Source organism: Sturnira hondurensis, unplaced genomic scaffold, assembly GCF_014824575.4.
Source record: "Sturnira hondurensis isolate 20B ecotype Veracruz unplaced genomic scaffold, ASM1482457v3 Scaffold0010128, whole genome shotgun sequence".
Classification (NCBI taxonomy): Eukaryota; Metazoa; Chordata; class Mammalia; order Chiroptera; family Phyllostomidae; genus Sturnira; species Sturnira hondurensis.
Window position 1 is genome coordinate 2,904,303 of NW_028082759.1, and position 19,567 is coordinate 2,923,869.

The window sequence follows — 19,567 nt, forward strand, 5'->3', positions numbered from 1 at the left end:
GTGTAGCTGTGTTTTATGCTGTTTCTTTACTTCTTTTTTCCTCCTTTTGCCCCTTCTTACATTATTTGAAAAACAATAGCGGAGGAATACTTTCGGCTAGCAGCCTGACCTTCTAAATTTTGCTCTGAGCCATTGAGTGAGAGTCAAGTGTATTTTAAAAGAAGAAAATATTAACATGTGAAATGAGAATTGTTAAAAACCATGTTGGGTGTTCTAGAAAAGAGCAGATGCAAGTAGGCATTTTTTAATTCAAAATAACATTCTTCAGATTTTTTTTTCACAAATACTCTTAAGTTCTTATTCTACTTTAAAGAGACTGAAATGGAATTCTTCAGTAAACACACACTCAAGGACAGCCCTGTACCACTTCCAATGAGTGGATAATGACTGGACATTCACCAATGTGGAGTGAAATCAGGATTTTCAGAGTATGCATGTCTTCTCTTTTTTTCTTTTATTTTTTCATGTTAACTGACTTTTGCAAGAAATAGTAGCTGTTAGGAAACCTCCTAGGGATGATGATTCTCAAAAGTAACATCTAGATGAGGCCTATTCTCTTCGTATCCGAATCAGTGTCAGTTGCCAATACAAGAGCTTGCGTGGCTGTGATCCACAGACCCTGAGAAGCCAACACGTCAAAAAGTGAACACATAACCTTGCCTACATACTGCTTTCCATTGCTCTTGACCTCATTCTGAGACGAGAAAACATTGTCCTGGGTACCCCGCCTTGTACCCTGGGAATTAGCTTTGTTTCTCCGTATCCTTTACTTCATCTCATTCAAGTTCACAAACAAGTTCTACTAAGTTCCCATCCTAAATATTTTCTGAAACTAACCTTTTCTTCCTCTCTGTACTATTATTCTCTTAATCCAGATTTGCATCACCCCCAACAGGTATACAACCTGTTACCTGGTCTTCCTATATTCAATATGGTTCCGCATGTACATGTTCTCCAGATAGCTTCCCATGTATTCTATCTAAAACAGAAATCTGAAGATTTCACCTCCCAATAAAGAACTCAGAAATGGTTCCCTTTTCCTATAGGATAAACTACACATTCATTACCATGGTCTGGCTTACTACTTTTACTCCTGAATCACACTTCCCATTCTAGAAGTACTTCACTGCTTATAATTCCTGGACCACACTTGTGCCTTTCTGGTATCATTGCATTTAAATTGAAGTGTTCTTGGGTCAACAAAGATTGTGACCTAGTAGGCCCAACTATACTACAAGTTATAGTAACCAAGAGTATGGTATTGGTATTAAAAAACAGATACATAGATCTATGCAACAGAATAGAGCTCATAAATAAACCCATGTATATTTGGTTAGTTAACTTTCAACAAATGATCCAAGAATATATGGCAGGAGTGGGGGGAGGGAGGAGGAAAGTCTCTTCAATAAATGGATTTGGGAAATCTTACACAATACATAAAAATCAACTCAAAAAGGATTAAAAACTTGAATATAGGACATAAAACCATGACACTCCAAGAAGGAAACAGAAGGTAAGCTCTTTGACATCAGTCTTAGCAATAATTTCTTTGAATTTGACATTAAAAGCAAAAACAAACAAGTAGGCCTCCATCAAATTAAAAAGGTTTGGTACAGCAAAGAAAATGATAAACAAAATGAAAAGGCAACCTATGGGTAGGAGAAAATACTTGCAAATTAAATATTTAATAAGGGGTTAATATCTAAAATATGGAAGAAGCTCACTCATCAGAATAGTAAAAATAAATAAATAACCTAATTAATGGGCAAAGGACCTGAAGACATTTAAAAAAAGTGAACAACTGCTACATGAAAATGGACTCAATATCACTAGTTATCAAGAAAATGCAAATCAAAGCCAGAATGAGATACCACCTCTCATCTTTTAGAATGTTACTGGGATATAGTTAATTAAAATTCATAGAATCAAAGCCCTAAAATGAAAGCTTCACTTATTCTTTTGATTGTTGGATTTCATTCTAAATTATTAAGAAAGATGTACATAAGCCTAACTTTAGTAATATGTTTTGGGTCATGTAATTGATCTTACTGAATCGGTGATTTAAAATTTTGCTGCACAAAAAAATAATATCTCAATCTGAATAACAACTTATACTGATACTATTCTTTATCTTAATTGAAGAACTAGAACTCCCCAGATAGAATATATCTTTCTATTTATAGGCCTGAATAATAAAAATTCTTATGTTTTCTCTTCTATCTTTAAAATGTTCTCTTTCTTAGCAATAGGGTTTCATGTCCGGAACCTGGGTTCTAACTGATCTTTTGCTGAAACGAGCATGGGCTCTCCTTTGCCAAGTGGAGTCACGTCCAGGCCTTACAGATGGCCTGCGTTTCCACAGCTCCACAAGATCAGCAGGGAAGGAAACCATGATCTCCACATTGGTGAGACATAATCAGGAGGAACTGACATTTATAACCTAATCTTGATAATGAAATCAGCTAACACTTGCTCTTCCAGTCATTTCAAAATGATCACCCCCCCCCCAACACGATGACATTCCTTCATGCAAAGCTTTTTCATTGTGGAACACAAACTAAAGCTATGCAGAATGGGTTAGCATATAAAAATCCTCATTTTAAAGTCGATTTAACAGGAAGATTAGTATTTCCTTATTAAAACAAAGATTGAGTGAAACAGAAAGTGAAATTTCACATATAATACTTGTATCTAGCCTTAATGCTGAAAATTATATTTAAGCACACATACAACAGCTGCAACAAGCCAGTCAAATGAATGATAGGGTGTATAGTATTTTAATTGCTTTTTTAAAACTGTACTGTATCCCTTGCTTCAGAAACAAGTTATATTTTAGATAATTACTAAAACTGAACAGCAGAGGGCAGAAAATAGCAAACTGTTTCTTGGAGCACACTCTTTAGCTGGACTAATAGTCGCTTTGAAATTTTCAAGATAAATTTTCTTACTGATCAACTTCAAGCTATTCTTGAAACAAAAGCTTCTAAATATTTAGAATAAATTACAGTATTTTAAATTTATTTTCAAGGCCATTTACTTCAATCAATTTAAATTTACTACATTTATATTGAAATTATTCTGTGTTTGAAAAATATAACCTATGTAAATATGACAGCGAATCTTAAAAAGTCCCATGAATTATAATAACAATACAATTATTCTAGTATTGCAGGAAATGTATCCAGATATATTATGAAATGTACATATATTACTACCATGTGAAAGACGCATTAGTAGAGTAGTATTTAAATTACAAGTAATGCCTATTAAAATTTTATTCAATTTTATATATGAATTATAGTTGGTTAGTAAATAGTAATGTTTACCTTGAATTCTTACATAGGATATACTAGGAAAAATGCTCCATGATTCAGCAAATTCTTATTTTACATAATTTGTTTCTATGCAATGCAATTCAGTGAATTTTGAATTAACCTTTGCCTTGACTTTGAAATAGTTTTTGAAATGTCTTTTTTTTTCAAAAACTTACATTGAACCACACTTTAAACATTGTTTCTGCACATTTAAGCTTCTCTCTCTTTTGCTCTCACTTCTTTCATTACAAGTTACTTTGGATAATATAAAATCAAAGTTTTTCTTGGAAAATAAATGGAGAAAACAGAAAATTGTTGAAAAGGCATTTTTATTTTACTCTGAGCTGCTCTTCATTCCTTTATACATATATATAAAAATCTTCAAATAGGGAATTAGTTCACATCATTGTTGTGCCTTATATCTCAACTAGGGATTGAGTAGGTAAGATTTGTTTAGTTATTCTTTATATTTCAAATTAGATATATATTTATGTCTCTTTTACTATTTTATTCTTATTTAATTATTAAAAAGATAAATGCATTTTAATTCACAGAATCCAGTTCCTATACTGTGAAGCATTTATTAACAACGTAAAATAATTTTTTGATGATAAAATTGGGAGGTATTTTTTTTTACCTGTAGGGTATAAGTGTTGTAATGGATTATAGATATTTGCATTCCCTACCTGAGGAATGCATATGAACAAACAAAACCAAGGAAAAACATAACCTGAAATCACAGACTTGTAGAATCTTGAGAGCCAGAGGCATTTTGCTCATTTTTCAAATGGGGAAATTGAGGCCCAGAATGCGAAGGGGCAAATATTCTACATACAGTCAACAGGAGGCTACAAGGATGACAGTCACATGACCATTCCACAGGAAAGGCAGCTTGGTCGTCTGACTTTCTCAGCATTCTGAAATATTAGCTAGTTACTCATTTGGTATCATGGTCTCCGGTCTCATGGTTTCCAGGAAACAGTCCCTTGTCCTCAATTTTCCTTTACTTCTTTGTTTGAACCAAAAAGCCATTAACTTCAGTGAGAACTGTCTGAGGCTGCAGAGGGACTTGCCAGACCATGTTCCCAGCATGGGTTTGGCAAGCAGTTTCACATGAAGTGTTCACATTCCACACGGGGAAGTCCAGTCTTCACTGCTCCCCACTCACTCTCCTCCCCAGATTTATAATCCCTGGCCTCATCTTTCTTTCCCAGTGGTCTTGAGCTCGCAGGTTCCAACTGATGAGAATTTAGCTCACTCTCTTTGGGCAGTGATGTTTGAAAACTTATGGCCAAAATGTGATGGAGTATTCTACGTGTCTGGGAAAGAGTCAGTAGCTCAGCAGCCTTTCTAGACGTGCTTTATCTTCTCATTTCTTTTTCCTATGAGCCTTTCCTTCTTGAAATGGAGTCTTCTGCTTTCAATGTCTATAAAGCAAGGGCTTCTACTGAACCAAGTGTACATGTCTCTGCCACAAGAGCCTGCAGGGAAGGCTGTGAGAAACATCCCCGCACCCAGCTGGCTCTGTGCAAGTTGGCATCACAGCCCAGGGGAAGCACCCTCTAAAAGACTGAATTTTCATGTAAAGTATTTCAAAGATTCAATCTTGATCTTCTCTTATGCGGCTTTAGCCTCTAAAGATAGAATGTTGTCTTTTTTCCTGGATCATGCCTATGTCACCTTTAGCTAAAGTTCACAGTTTGGGAACACTTCTTCAATGGGTATTTTGTTTGCTTATTTGCTTTTTTAGCTGGGTCAGGTGAGGCGGATGGCAGTGTTTAATTGCCCAATATTGCTCGGTGGTATTCATAGGGCCTTGAAGATAAAAATCAAAATTACTTTTAACGCAAAACAGCAGAATTGGTGGCAGAAGGCTTCACTGCCAACAACAATTAGCAGTTCGGCTGCTTCTGCACAGCAGCCGGAAATCAGCTTTGCTGCATTTGGTCCAGGCTGGAGCATCTCCGCGGCAGCTGCAGCGCGGCACAAAGGTAGCCTTAGGCCGGGAGCAGGGCGCTGTCCTCGGTGCTGAAAGGCACCCGAGAGCGGTGGGAGGGACAGCTCGCGAGACCGGAGGGCTCGCCAAGGGATACCCGCTGCCAGGCTCTGAGCCGCGCTTTCTCAGCGCTGTGCACGCGACTCTGCCAGGGCAGTGCGGGGTGCGGGTTTGGGGGCGGGGGCGGGGGAGGGGTGGACGCGCGCGCCAGCATCCTGCTGTGAGTCGCGCACGCGCGTCCGGGACTGCCTGCCCCTCTCTGTGACTTGCGTGTGTGTGTATGTGTGTGCGTGTGTACGCGCGCGCGTGAAAGAGGAGAGAGAGAGAGCGATAGAACGAGAGCGAGCAAGCGAGCGAGCGAGAGAGAGAGAGAGAGAGACTGAGAGAGACTGAGAGAGACTGAGAGAGGGAGAAGAGAGCGCGAGAGAGGGTGAGTGTGTGTGAGTGCATGGGAGGGTGCTGAATATTCCAAGGCACTGGGACCACAGCGGCAGCTCCGCTGAAAACTGCATCCAGCCAGTCCCCTGGACTTCAGGAGCAGGGACAGGGCGCAGGGCACCAGCAGCCACCAGCAGGACCTGGGAAATAGGAATTCTTCTGCCTCCACTTCAGGGTTATAGCAGCTTGGTGCTAAATTGCTCTTTCAAAATGCGGAGGATCTAATTTGCTGAGGAAAACGGCCAAAGAAGGAAGAGGAGGAAAAGGGGGAAAAGGGGGATATTTTGTGGATGCTCTACTTTTCTTGGAAATGCAAAAGATTATGCATATATCTGTCCTCCTTTCTCCTGTTTTATGGGGACTTATTTTTGGTGTCTCTTCTAACAGCATACAGATAGGTAGGTACCCTTTGTGCTCTGCTTTTGAATTGTGCTTAATTTGGTCGTAATCTTTGTTCACAGTGAACAAATTAATTCATGTCATGTAGACTTATGTCATACCTTGACTGCATTCCAGATTTAAACTGCCTAGAATATACATGTTTTTATCAGGATGAAGCAAAGGGAAAAGACGATGCCTTTGGTACAATAGAGGAAAAAATATTCTCATTTCTGGCCCCCAGATTTTGTGAATTCTGCCTTAACATGTTTCCGATTGCTCGGATTCTCTAGGGGACTTGAATGCAAAGCTTGTGATTAGGGGGTAAGGCGACGAATGTTTCTGGCCACCTACCTTGCCCTTAGACTCTCTTCTGTGCCTTGACCCCCTGGCTACCATTTGGGTGTTTCAAACCCCGCTACCAGAGCCCCCTGATGTATTTATTGCACCTTTTAGCATGAATAAGAGACTCCAGGGCTGTTAGGTGCTAGCAGGCTCCTCTCTTTTCCCGCCCGGTCACTGAAACTATTCTCCTGCTTGGTGTTTGTTCTTTGCAGGGGGGTTATTTCCCCGGGGCGCCGATCAAGAATACAGTGCATTTCGGGTAGGGATGGTTCAGTTTTCCACTTCGGAGTTCAGACTGACACCGCACATCGACAATTTGGAGGTGGCAAACAGCTTCGCAGTCACCAATGCTTGTAAGTAATGAATATTCATGTCTTTCAGGTGCCGCACGCGGAAAGCCAGCGCGTGTGAGTGCGGAGTGGTGTGTGCGTCTTTCAGTGTGTCAGTGTGTGCGTGTTAGTGACTGTACACGCGCGTGCATGTGACAGCGTAGGGAGAAAGTGGCTGCAATCTCGGGGAGCCCCGGTGTTTGGGGAGTGGAGGGGTTAGGAGGGAGCCAAAGACATTGAAGGGTGTGCGCACTGGAGAGATGGGTGGGAGTTGGAGCTGGGGAGCTTCCTTAGGTTCAGGGAGGTCTAGTTTAGTTTGAGTGCTTAAAGAGAAGCTCTCCCTGCCCCTCCCTTACCCCACGTTAAATGGTTGGTTCCCCGGGGCTCGTCGGGCTTTCGTATAGATCCCACGGGGGACTTGCTGCTTGCAGCCCCGGTGCAAATCTGCAGGATCTGCAGGCCAGCTCCGTTCACTCTGCAGACCCGGTGAACCCTCGGTTACCCCCCTGGACAGGACAAGTAGTTAAATGGTTCCGGAGTTGGGCTCCAAGCTGTTACATAACGCCCACCGGAGGGGCGCTCGGCGTGGTGCGCACACGGAGCGAGGCCGACCAGGCTCCAGGAGACCCGGCCGCTGAGCGGTGGAGCGGGAGCGTGTCGGTTTCTCGCCACCCCGTGGAGCCTCAGCCTTCAGTTGACCCAGGCTACTTTGCCAGGGGGCGGCAGTCGGCTCGCCGGCCGGGGGGCTTTGTTCTCAGGTGGCAAGCCCCCCCGCAAAGGCAGCGGGAGGAAATGGAGCTCAAAGCAGTCCGATCCGGCCGACTTTGAAAACCTCAAGTCGCTGATCAGCCATTTTAGTCTTTGCAGTTAGTTGTCCATTATAAGCCCCATCACTCTACGTGCTGTTGCGATGAAGCTCTCTTAAGGCTGCAAAGTAACAGAATCAAAGCAATCGGGTCTCTGAAAGGTTCAATGGGAAGCTCCCCGGCGCTGGCCCCGGCGCACCCACCCACGCGCCCGCGTGGGCTGTGCAGCGCGGTCACTGTCCCTTCCTGCCCTTTCCCCAGCAGCTGCCATCATGCTCCTGCCCGTGGGGCTGGGGGACGCTTCCCTGCTTCGATGATTTCAGTTTGTTTCATATTAACAGTTTGGGGGGGGGCGTTGCAGATGGTTCGCCTCCCACTTTGGCTACAGTGTAAAGGAGCAAGCGGAAAATTACCACAGAAAGAAAGAAGCCCAACTGCTGTCTTCCCACAATACACAAACAACTGGTGCCATCCCATGTCCCTGCATTAACCCTCAATCGTGTATTCGATCGGTTAGCTCGATTTTCATACCAGGAGCATCGTGGACTCCTTTTGAAACCACGGTCCCCCGGATGAATGAAGAAATGAAACAGTTGTCTTTCCTAGAGGAGGTCATATTAGATTAGATGCCTGCAATGAAATTGTTTGTAAAGAACCTGTTTTAGAAGGTTTCAGTGCTACATGTTTTCTATAGAAATGCTGATACCAAGTGAGAAAAGAAACGTGGGAGGGGGAAGGGAGAGAGAAAGAGAGAAAGAGAGAGAGAGAGAGAGACTTTTAAAGTGAATTTGTATTTTTAAAAAATCTCCATAAAAGAATATAAGAACATTCGGAATATATTATATATATATATATATATATATATATATATATATATAAAATGTAATTTAATTAAAAAAATTTTGTACTTGACCTATTAACCTACCAGATTTAGATTATTCATTTGACTTGATATCAGGTTTCCAGTTTTTTCCTGAATTTTGACTGACATACAACTGGCATACAACAAAGTAGCTCGCTGAATGCAATTATATGCTAGTGTGAAAATGCTTTGAAAAGTAATGCACCTAAGGCAAGATTATGATTACTGGAAGCAAGTCAGTTTTGAAAATGAGAAGAAAATAGTGGGCAGCCCTGCTCCTTGAAGGTGGTCCATGACTGAGAAGTTTACTCCTTGGTGAAAGTAGTGAGAAGGCCTGACTGGTAAAACAGCAGATGTGTACACTGCACAAAACGAATATCCCTGAGTCTGACAAATGTTGATTCACTGTGTTGGAGTTTCATAAAGATTAAAGGCTAGGATTAGTTTTGGTAACTGATTTAGGTCCTCAATCTCAGTATTTTAATATAAGTTTTATTGAAATAAGATACGAAAGCAATGTAAATATATTAACATGTATAATGCTAGGAACTTCCACAGAATGATACATCCACGTAATAAGGACATGGATTTTATTTAAACACACAGTTTGTTGGACCACACTCCCGAGGAACGTAAATGAAAATCACATCTTTGTTTTGCATAGATTTTTTTTTGTTTTGCTAAGAAAATGATGCTGAATTTGAAATGTGTATTTCTCCCGATCCCCACATTGCTCCTTCATAGATTATTATTGTAGGACACTAAAACAAATGATGGTGAGGGACTGAATTCATTTTCAAGGTTTCCACGTGGGACTTCAGGATCCCAGCATTTGAAATACCCATGTCATAAGTAGACTTACTGATGGCTAAAGAGAATTATGAGGCAGTGCTACAGAAGAAAGCTCCTTGGATAGAATTTTCTGGAGTTCACATTAACTCATGGAATAGGCAAATCATGTCACATTCGTGTGGCTCAGTTTCTCAATTCTTTCATGAATTCCACAGTCTGGAGTTTGTAAAATGAAATGGAGCATTCTTATCCTTATTCATTTTATTTTTTCATGAGCAACAGAAAATGTAAAAATGGTTTAACTCCTTTCAGAGAGAGAGAGAGATGCTTATGTAAACTACGAGTGAAGAAGTGAATGGAAATCTCTAACATCAAATTTGTTAAGATAAATCTTGATCATTAAAATCCCTCTCAAGGTTTTTCTCTAGTGTTCTGCCTTTGCTTTCTTGCCTTTTCAGCCAGGGAATCCATGATTCTTTCCTGTATGAAATGGAAGCAGCAAAATCAAATGTGTTGATAGCTACTACCAAAATGACTTTCTCCCATTTGTACCGGAACTCTGGGGAAGTCTGCTCTTAAACTCCATTATTAAAATGTGTGCCAACAGCCAGTGTTCATGAAGTAGCTCGTTCCTCGTCTTAATTAAACCATAACAATCGCACAGACTTAAATTTACATATTGAGAAAGTGGAGTTTTATACCTTAATAATTTCAAAGTAGAAAAGATAGGTGTTTGCTAATTTAATTTTATCCCTGAGATGAGGGAACTGAGTTAGAAATGCCAAGGCTGACAACAACTGAAGGATCCAGCAAGATCTGCCGAGTGGGTGAAGGTTATGCAAACGAAGTGAAGTCATTATATTCTGAACTGGGAGAAATGACTGTGCAGTGCACTGTACTCCCACATCCTTCCCTTTCACAGTCACAGTGGGATAATGCCAGTACCTATTTGTTCCCATCTGTTTCCATGGGTACCTGAGGAAATAAAGACAACTTTCCAATTTCTTTCTTTCTCTCTCTCCCCCCCCTTCCTCTTCCCCCCTCACTCCCTCTATCCTATCCCCTTTCCCTTTCTTCTTAAGTAGAAATAACACTAAGGTTTTTTATTTTTTTTCCTGAAGGCTGTTTCAATATAAACCTTTATTATGAGAAAATACAAACCATAAAACTAGAAGGAAAAAAAAACAGAATAGCATCTGAGCATCTGATTGTTCAACAGCTGAAACCAGAGATGAGCCTCAGGAATTTTCTCCCCACTTCCTGTCTTCTTCCTGCCCTCTCATATGTATGGGATGCCTTTGTCAGAGACCAGATGAATACTTTCCCTATATTAATTCTTTTTTTGTAAACTTTCCCTCCCATGCTCTTTTGGATAGCGTTCAAGGTTCGTAGGCCTTGATGCCTTCTGTGTGCACTGGTCACTGTGGTCTTGTCTAGGAGCCTTACTGTGTGGATGTGAAGATGGTCTCACAGTTCTTAGTTCTATCCTAAAGCAGTTGATGGCAGTAATCCAAAGTTTTTGTGAAAGTAATGAATTTGATATTGCTTATGTGCTTATTGCATACTGCTAACAAAATCAACAGCAGATTTTAGAAAAATACTAAATAGTGTTGCATTTTACAGATTTCCATAAACTTTAATGCGGTGCTCATCACCAAAACTTGTTTATAATAAATAAAACTGTCTAAATGGGCTGTAAACATGATTTGATCCTGTAAGATTTGGGAATTAAAAATATTAAGTATTAAATTTCTAGTTCAAAATCTTCCTATTTAATTCATGAATGGCTTTGACAAATGGCCATTAGTCTGTTTAAAAATAATTTAATAATGTTATCCTTCAATTCCATGAAAATAAATAACAAAATATTACATGTAAAGAAATAGCCGATAAAAATCTACTTTTTCTCTAAGCCAGTAGATGGTGATGTTGGAGAAAATATTGCTCTTTCATAAAACTGTTGCGCACACTGAATACCTTTGAAAACACTGCAAACAAATTCATTAGGAAAAAATTAAAAAATATAAATCGTGTCTACTTTGAAAAAATCACTCAAAGTATTTGAAAGATAATTCCTTATGCCTTTTAAAATAGATTATCTTAAATATTCTTGTAAAGTTCGCTTATAAAGGCATTTGGAAACAGTACTGACTGTAAATACTCTTGCAAGAGAGAAAATTCTAAAATTATATTTTCAGTTTTTTAGCCTTGATTCACCAAACCGTGTGGATTCCTCTAGTTAACTCCAGTGTATTGTACATTATAATTTGATACATTTCTATGTGTTCCATAATGTTAAAAATAAAAATGGTCCTGAAGGACTATTTTTCAGAGAAAAATATAATTCTCCAGATATCATTTAAAATGTATACTTCTTATCATTGGGTTTTAGTTATGAATTATTGAGATTGTGTATCTGTGTTTATCTAATTAGTTAACATTTGCTAAACCTTCACTAGACTTCATATGACTGCAACTTCATGTGCATGTATGTATATATGTGTGATGTGGGTATGTACATAAATATATTCATAATGTGTATACATAGACATACATATATATGCAATGTGTGTGCATATAAACATATAATATGTGTATAGGATAGTTATAGTCATGATTACAGGTTGTATATAGTTATAGTTTGGACAGGTTATCATGTTCTGGCATTTTTGTTGTGGTAATTACTACAATCTGGAGTTACCCACTTAAAGATATGCAAAATTTTGATAAAATCACAATAGCTTGGATGCTTTTAAGGAATGACAAGAATTCATGGTGTAAAGAAAACCATGAGCACATGCACCAGAACACAATACCTTACAACATGATGGTGTAAATATTCGGTTATATTTAACTCGTGATTACAAAGAGAGAATACCTCTTTGTAAGAATAATTTGTCATTGAATTTTTATGAATGTTCTATTTCACTTATCACAAGAGGATTTCAAGAAAATAATACATTATACTAAATAGAAAACAAAGAATGGCATTGGTTGGAATAATTGTTTTTAGGAAAAGAGAGACTAAATAAAAATTGCTATATGAAACTAAAGTTGCTAAATGTTAAGAAGAATTTATTCTTATGCTATTTTTTGAGGTCTTGCAGGAAAGGCTCAAGATACAGAGCATTCCCATTTCATAGTAAGCCTTTAAAGTGATAGGGTCATTGCATTGTGACCCTATGACAATACAATGCTGGTTCATGCCCAGATCTTGGAACTTCTCCTAATCTCTTCCAATTATACTTGACAAATTTTAGAACTTCTTAGAGTACCCCAAATTTTAAGAAAGGCTCAAAAAGAGCAGTTGTTTTCTAATTATTCCAGCATGCTTTACTTTATAATTGAATTTTCAAAGAGTGTGCATTTCTTCCCCTCTCTTCTTCCTCCTCCTTTTCTTTCTCCCTCTTAGAAAAAAGTCATAGCTTTGACTGGTGTGGCTCAGGGGGTTGGGTGGTGTACTGCAAAATGAAAGGTCGCCATCTGAATTCCTGGTCAGGGAACATGTCTGGGTTGTGGGCCAGGTCCTGGTTGGGAGCATGTGGGAGGCAACTAATTGATATTTCGCTTGCATATTGATGTTTCTCTTCCTCTCTGTCTCCCTCCCTTCCCTTTTCTCTAAAAATAAATAAATAAAACCTCTTTTTTTAAAAGGAGATAAAAGTACTTAATCTGTACCACAAATGCTATTATAGCAAATAATATCTAAAGGGATATATATTTTATTAGAATGTTAATGCTATGAATTAATATTTCCTTTTTAAAAACTATATTCTACAGAAGATACTTCAGATATGATTAAAATGTTACTTTTTTGTTATGACAATTTTCAGTCAAAATTTCTGAAGTTTTCTCTAGTGATCTGAATAACTAGTTGCCAAACCTGTTATATGACTATTTGTCTTTGGTGCAAAAAATTTATTTGTTGAAGTCAAAATTTCAAAGCGACCCACTATTTAAATTTTTTTCAAACATCAAAATGGTTTTCAAAAAAGGTTTTACTGATTTGGATGAAAAATAAATGTGGTTCTTACAATGGTGTTGATTAGGAATTTAACATGTGTTGTTTTTCAGTGTTCAATTTAAAGTATTTTGTCATTTTTTACCATTTTAATTCATAGAATGAAAACAATTTAAAGACGACTTGGAGAATGAAAAATGTGAACTTCTTGAAGGCAGATTCCTGCCATCGTTGCCTGTGTAGCTGTCGCAAACCCTTGCCCAGTTCCCAGTGCATTGAAGCCCTGCATGATTATTTATCAGTTAAACACATTAAATATTATAGACTTTCTTATTATAAAATTATGCTTTGGAAGCCACAATCTTTTTGCCTTTGCTCTACAGGTAGATTTCAAAAGAAACAGTTTATATGGTATCAGCTTCATCCTATTTATAGAAAGGTGTGGTACAGTGTTCATTTTCATCTGCAAGCTGGATATATTCAGTTATTATCCTTATCCCTAAAGCTACACTGCTTTGTATTAAAATGACTTGATAAAAATATGCATAATATGCATTTTAAAGGATTTATAAATGTTGGTAGGAGGATGCAAAGGCTAGGTTGCAAATACACTAGAATACAAGAATTTACTATAAGGGCCCAGACAGTTATGAGTGTGTTTAACTTCCATTTTAGTTTTGGATTATCCACAAAATGTGTGAATGGCAACAAAATTGTCACAGCCTGCTTCCTCCCACTCCAGATTATCATATAACGCATTTTTCTGTGTTAATTCTCTTCACACAATTTTTTAAAGTACTACCTTATAATATACTTTTAAAGAGAATATATTTGAATGAGAACTTTATAGACACAGTTTCCTGACATGGGCCAGGTTGCACTAATATGTGTGATTTTTAAAAAGATTTTATTTATTTATGTTTAGAGGGGAAGGGAAGGAGAGAAGGAGAGAAGGAGAGAAGTATCAATGCATGGTTGCCTTTCGTGAGTCCCCTGCTGGGAACTGGCCTGCAACCTAGGCATGTGCCCTGACTGGGAATCAAACCGCGATCGTGTGGTTCGCAGGCCCGTGCTCAATCCACTGAGCTACACCAGCCAGGGCTAATATGTGTGATTTTTAATATGCATGCCTTCCTTTTTTCTATTTTTATATGAGCAGTATATTTCTAGTACTTATTTCCCAACTTAGTTTTGTACTATACTTATTCGATTGATAACTTCCTTCAGCAAAAGCCCCAAATTTGTTATTATAGCTCTATTTTGTATACATTGATACATTTGTATATATAGAATATATACATTTGTATACATTTGTATATATACAATATGTATATAATATATAGATTTATATACATTTGTATATATAGAATATTGTTCAATATGCTTACTACTAATTTTTAGTCTAGCCTTAAGAAAGTTTTGAGATTACAGTCTTGACCTATCTTGACCTTTGTAAATGTCTTCAACTGAACAGAACAAAGAGGTTTGGGGAATGTGGGGATTATTATAGTAAGGAAATTTGTGAGTAGGTTGTTTTAATTTTCATATCCCTTCACATTTCTCAAACAAATGACATAGATGCTCCTTCACAGCTTTACTATTTAAATTGTTTTTCAAAATTTTAATATATAGTATACTTATGGATATGTTATATTAATACCACATTTCTTCTGATTACCTTAGTATTTAAAATATAAATACAAACTGGGTTGAATTGAGATATACCTAAATTTTAATGTGTCTTTGAATGGGGCATCATATTTTTACAGCACTTATTTATTCTTTGCGTAAAATTGATTACAAACTATAAATCCTACAGTACCACCTGTTTTATGGCCCTTTGATACATTCACTCTGATTGAATTTCAGTGAACCTCAGAACGTGCCTCTTCAATGCAAATTTTTTTAGTCTAATCTGTCTAAATGTCCAATTATATTGATGGAAATGTTAGGAATGTGTTTATATAAACTGAGTATATTCTGTGTTTGTTATTAAAATGTATTGAAATATTGCCTGATTCTTCATCCCTATAATGAAATACAGCCCTATTAATCATTCCTAACTTTGGCATGAATTTAATTGAAACTTAATTAATTGATGTAAGAAAGCATTTTCCCAGCCTATAAACCTTTTGCAGCTAACACTAAGGCTTTTCATTAAAATACTATTGTTTTGGATGTAGTACTTGTTTTACCATTTCCCTACCATTAGTATTCCATCCATTGCAGTAAGAGTATGTCAGTGATTGAGTTATATATTTTTAATTTCTTGGGCAGGAATAAAGTGATAGAGCAAGCCTTTCAAAATAAATGTTTTCAGGCCAAAGGAAAAAAATCCTTTTTTCTATTGCAGATTGAAATTGTCAGATTTCTTTAAGTGTGTGAAGGGGGCACCTTCAATGCCTTGGAGGAAAATCTCCAAGAGGCAGGGTAACTTGGTGTACTAGTCAGACCAGTAGGAATTTGGAACTGGGAACTGTTTTCCCTTTTTTTGTCGTTGTTTTTGTTTAGGTTTGTCCTTGACTTCATGTTGTTCTTCTACATTAGTATTGAGCTGCTGTAAAACAGTGAATTCTTATTATAAAATTCCTTCTGACAAATAGAAATTATTCACTACAGTATTTCCAGAGGAAGGCGTGAAGGAAAAAAGGTATTATGCATCCCTCTTTGGCAAAAACATCAATTTTAGACACTTTATCATTCCAAACTGGCAAAAAATGTTATCCTTTATAATTATAAAGTAAAGTACTTTCTGAAAAATGTTGGAAAACACTGCAGATAAAAATAAGTAATATGGAGCATACTACACACATTGCATGAGGGACCCAGAGTGTGTCATAACAAACTTTATGTCCTGCTTGGGGCACCTGAGACCTGTGCCTGGGGAAATGGCAGCAACTCATCCAACTGCTTGATGGATGCTAATAAATAAACAAGGTTTATTAGTAGAACACAGAACAAATTGTTAACATCAATTTAATCTATGTTATCTGGTGGTGATATATTCTATTTCTTTACATTGGAATATTTCTTTGTTAAGAAATATTTCTAGATATATTTAAAATACATTAGCAAGTCTTAGAAGAATATTTAACATGTCTTAGAAGAATATTTAATGAAATTAGTGATAACTTTAACAATATATACTGTTTGTCATTAAAATTAATTATTCAAAAATCATTGGAGGATAATTTGAAACTGAACTGCAGAACACAGTGAAAACTTTCAACCTGAAGCATAAGGACTATAAAGCGTAAGGTGATCATTTTTATCAATATAGTTGAAAATATTGTCATATACATTTTCGTAGTTCTAATTTGTAACCTTTTAAACATATTCTTCAAGGGTTTCATATAAGCTGTCTATTGTGAATTACAGATATTTAAAGGGACTATCTTTTTATTTTTCTAAATTATATTTTATTGATTATGCTATTACAGTTGTCCTGATAAATGTTAAAGTCCTTTTAACATTTAATATAATAATGGTTTAGTGAACCATTTAGTTCACTAAATGATGAACTTGTTTAGTTTTTTCTTGTCTAAGAAGCTCTTTATCTGTCCTTCAATTCTAAATGATAGCTTTGTTGGGAAGAGCAATCTTGGCTGTATGTTTCTGCTTTTCATGACTTTGAATATTTCTTGCCAATCCCTTCTAGTCTGCAAAGTTTCTTTTGAGAAATCAGCTGACAGTCTTATGGGAACTCCCCTGTAGTTCATTTCTCTTGCTACTTTTAAGATTCTCTATCTTTAACCTTTGGCATTTTAATTTTGATGTGCATTGGAGTGAGCTTCTTTGCATTTTTCTTGCTTGGGACTCTCTGTGCTTCCTGGATTGCACACATCTATTTCCTTCACCAAATCAAGGAACTTTTATTTCATTATTTTTTCAAATAGATTTCCAATTTCTTGCTCTTTCTCATCTTTTTCTGGAACCCCTATGATGCAAACGTTGGACCTCTTGAAGTTGTCCCAGAGGCTGCTTATACTATATTCAGCGTTTTGGGTTCTTCTTTTCTTCTTGTTGTACTACTGATTGCTTGTTTTTTGCTTCCTTATTTTAAAAATCATTGATTTGATTCTCATTTTCATTGACTCCATTTTTGGATCCCTATAAATTGTTCTTCGTTTCATTTAGTGTATCCTTCATTTCTAACTGGGTCTTTTTTATGCTGCTGGGTTCCTAATTTCCTTGAGAGTTTTAAACTCAAGGAAATTAGTGTTTTAACCAATGTTTTAAATTCTGCATCTGATAGATTACTTATCTTCTTTCATTTATCTCTTTTTCTTGAGTTTTGATCTGTTCTTTCATTTGGGCCATGTTTCCTTGTCTCCTCATTTGGGCAGCCTGGCTGTGTTTGCTTCTGTGTGTTAGACAGAGCTGCTTTGACTCTGTGCCTTGGTAGTGTGGCTTAATGTAGCAGGTGTCCTGTAGGTATCTGCCTATGCCACCATCTTGACAGGAAAATCTGGGATTATCTGTTTTAAATGATCCAGTTATCACAGAAATAGCTCCTACAATTCTAGAGTGGGAAGAGGGCTTCCCCCTTTAAAAAATCATCTCTTCTTACTACAAAGCTTTGTCAAAGAAAGTTCTGGAAGTGACCATCTTTAGGGATAGTAAGAAAGACATGTGCTTTACTCATTTTTTTTGAATGATACATTTCAATTTGTGTTAATTTTTTTCTTTTTTCATGTCTCGAGATTTTGAGGAAAAATGTCAATCTTGTTTTTAGTTTATGTATGAAATGGAGATACTGAGATCTATAATTCCAAAGCACTTTCACAGTTTACAGCTTTGTTTACCATTTTTTAAAGTTTTTATTTGTTTACAATGTTATTACTAATTTACATTTGGAGAGGAAATTTTAGGAACAGAAGCAATAATTTAGAGGATTTATCAAGAAGCCTTATAGTTTTAGTTATTTGATGCAAAGGACCATAAACCTTCATCTTTATATCTCAGACAAGTCAAGGATTGCCATCTCAGTACTAAAGATGGAGGTGTTGTGTCTATAAAAATATGAAACCTTGATTCATGGCAGTTTATAGTCCTCATGTCCCAGAAGGCAGAATAGCATTGATTAAGACTTAGAACTGAACTTGGAACTGAATTCTAGTCATACTATTAAATGTATGACATGGATACACTGCTTAATCTAAGAACTCAATTGTCACCTTTGTAAAAGGGAATCACATATTATGGGGTTGTTTTGAAGCTACACAAAAAGCAGGAAACACTATGTACTATGCTTTTATGCCCACTTAGATGGGCACAAAAATTAGTTAACTTTTATTACTTTTTGTATTAGGAACTTTGGAGAGTTTTGATAAGTCCTTGGTAGGAGAGGCAGAAAACAACATGAAATGCATGTCTAGTTTCTTGCTGGAGTCTTTTCTACTGTTCGTATACCAGTGTAGCCCATATGTTGACAAAGAAGAGAATAATGCAGTTAGCCACACCAGTCACTTATACTTATGCGCAGCGCCCTGAAGTACGAGAGCGAATTTTAAAGCTGAGGTTCTGAAACTCCAGCAGTACATCTCCCCACTGTCTAATATCGCTTACATTTAGGGTGTTGAACAATCTGGAACTCTTTTACCCCTGGTAGATCTTTCAAGTACATAATTAAGATAGTTTAACACTTTGCTCAACTGTGCACAGTCTGAATTCCTAATGTTTATGTCACTTAATTAATTGAACTGTATTTATTTAAATGCAAAGAAGAGAACACAGACTGAAATCAGGCCAATATGGGTTTGAATAGGATTAGTAGCATTATGACACAAATACATTTTTTTCTTTTTCTGTACACTGAGGCTGTTTTCTCATCCTGCTTATGAATATTATTGGGAATTTAAATAAGAAAATAAATACCTTGATTAATTTGTCATGAATGAGCTAAATGTTTCCCTTTTTTCTTGCGTCTCGTCCTTTTTGAACAAGCCCCCAACTGGAGACCTCGCCAGCAACCTAGGCAGGTGCCCTCATGGGGAATCAGACTGTACATCTTTTGGTTTGCACTCAGTCCACTAAGCCACACCAGCCAAGGAGGAATACACTACAATTCTTGTAAAATGTGTATATTAAACAGTTATTTGAAAGTGACAATAAAATAAAACCCTAGGCTCTAGTAATGGCTCCAGTGGTTGTATTATAAAAGCTTAATAATTAGCTCTGGCTGGTGTAGCTCAGTGGATTGAGCACAGGCCTGTGAACCAAAGGGTCACTGGTTCGATTCCTAGGCAGGGCACATGCCTAGAGGTTGCAGGCCAGGTCCCCAGTATGGGGTGTGCTAGAGGCAACCACACATTGATGTTTCATTCTCTCTCTTTCTCTCTCCCTT

General features: G+C 37.3%; 1 protein-coding gene across 6 annotated transcripts in view; it reads left to right on the forward strand.

Moving 5' to 3' along the window:
- Positions 1–5,724: 5,724 nt before the first annotated feature.
- The window catches only part of GRIA2 (glutamate ionotropic receptor AMPA type subunit 2), a 130,382-nt gene continuing 116,539 nt past the window's right edge, over positions 5,725–19,567 (forward strand). For all 6 annotated transcript variants that reach the window (XM_037058285.1, XM_037058280.1, XM_037058282.1 and 3 more), the window contains exons 1-2: positions 5,725–6,146; positions 6,684–6,824. In XM_037058285.1, the coding sequence (XP_036914180.1) occupies positions 6,059–6,146; positions 6,684–6,824 (229 nt within the window). In that variant the 5' untranslated portion in view covers positions 5,725–6,058. The remainder of the gene's footprint in view (positions 6,147–6,683; positions 6,825–19,567) is intronic.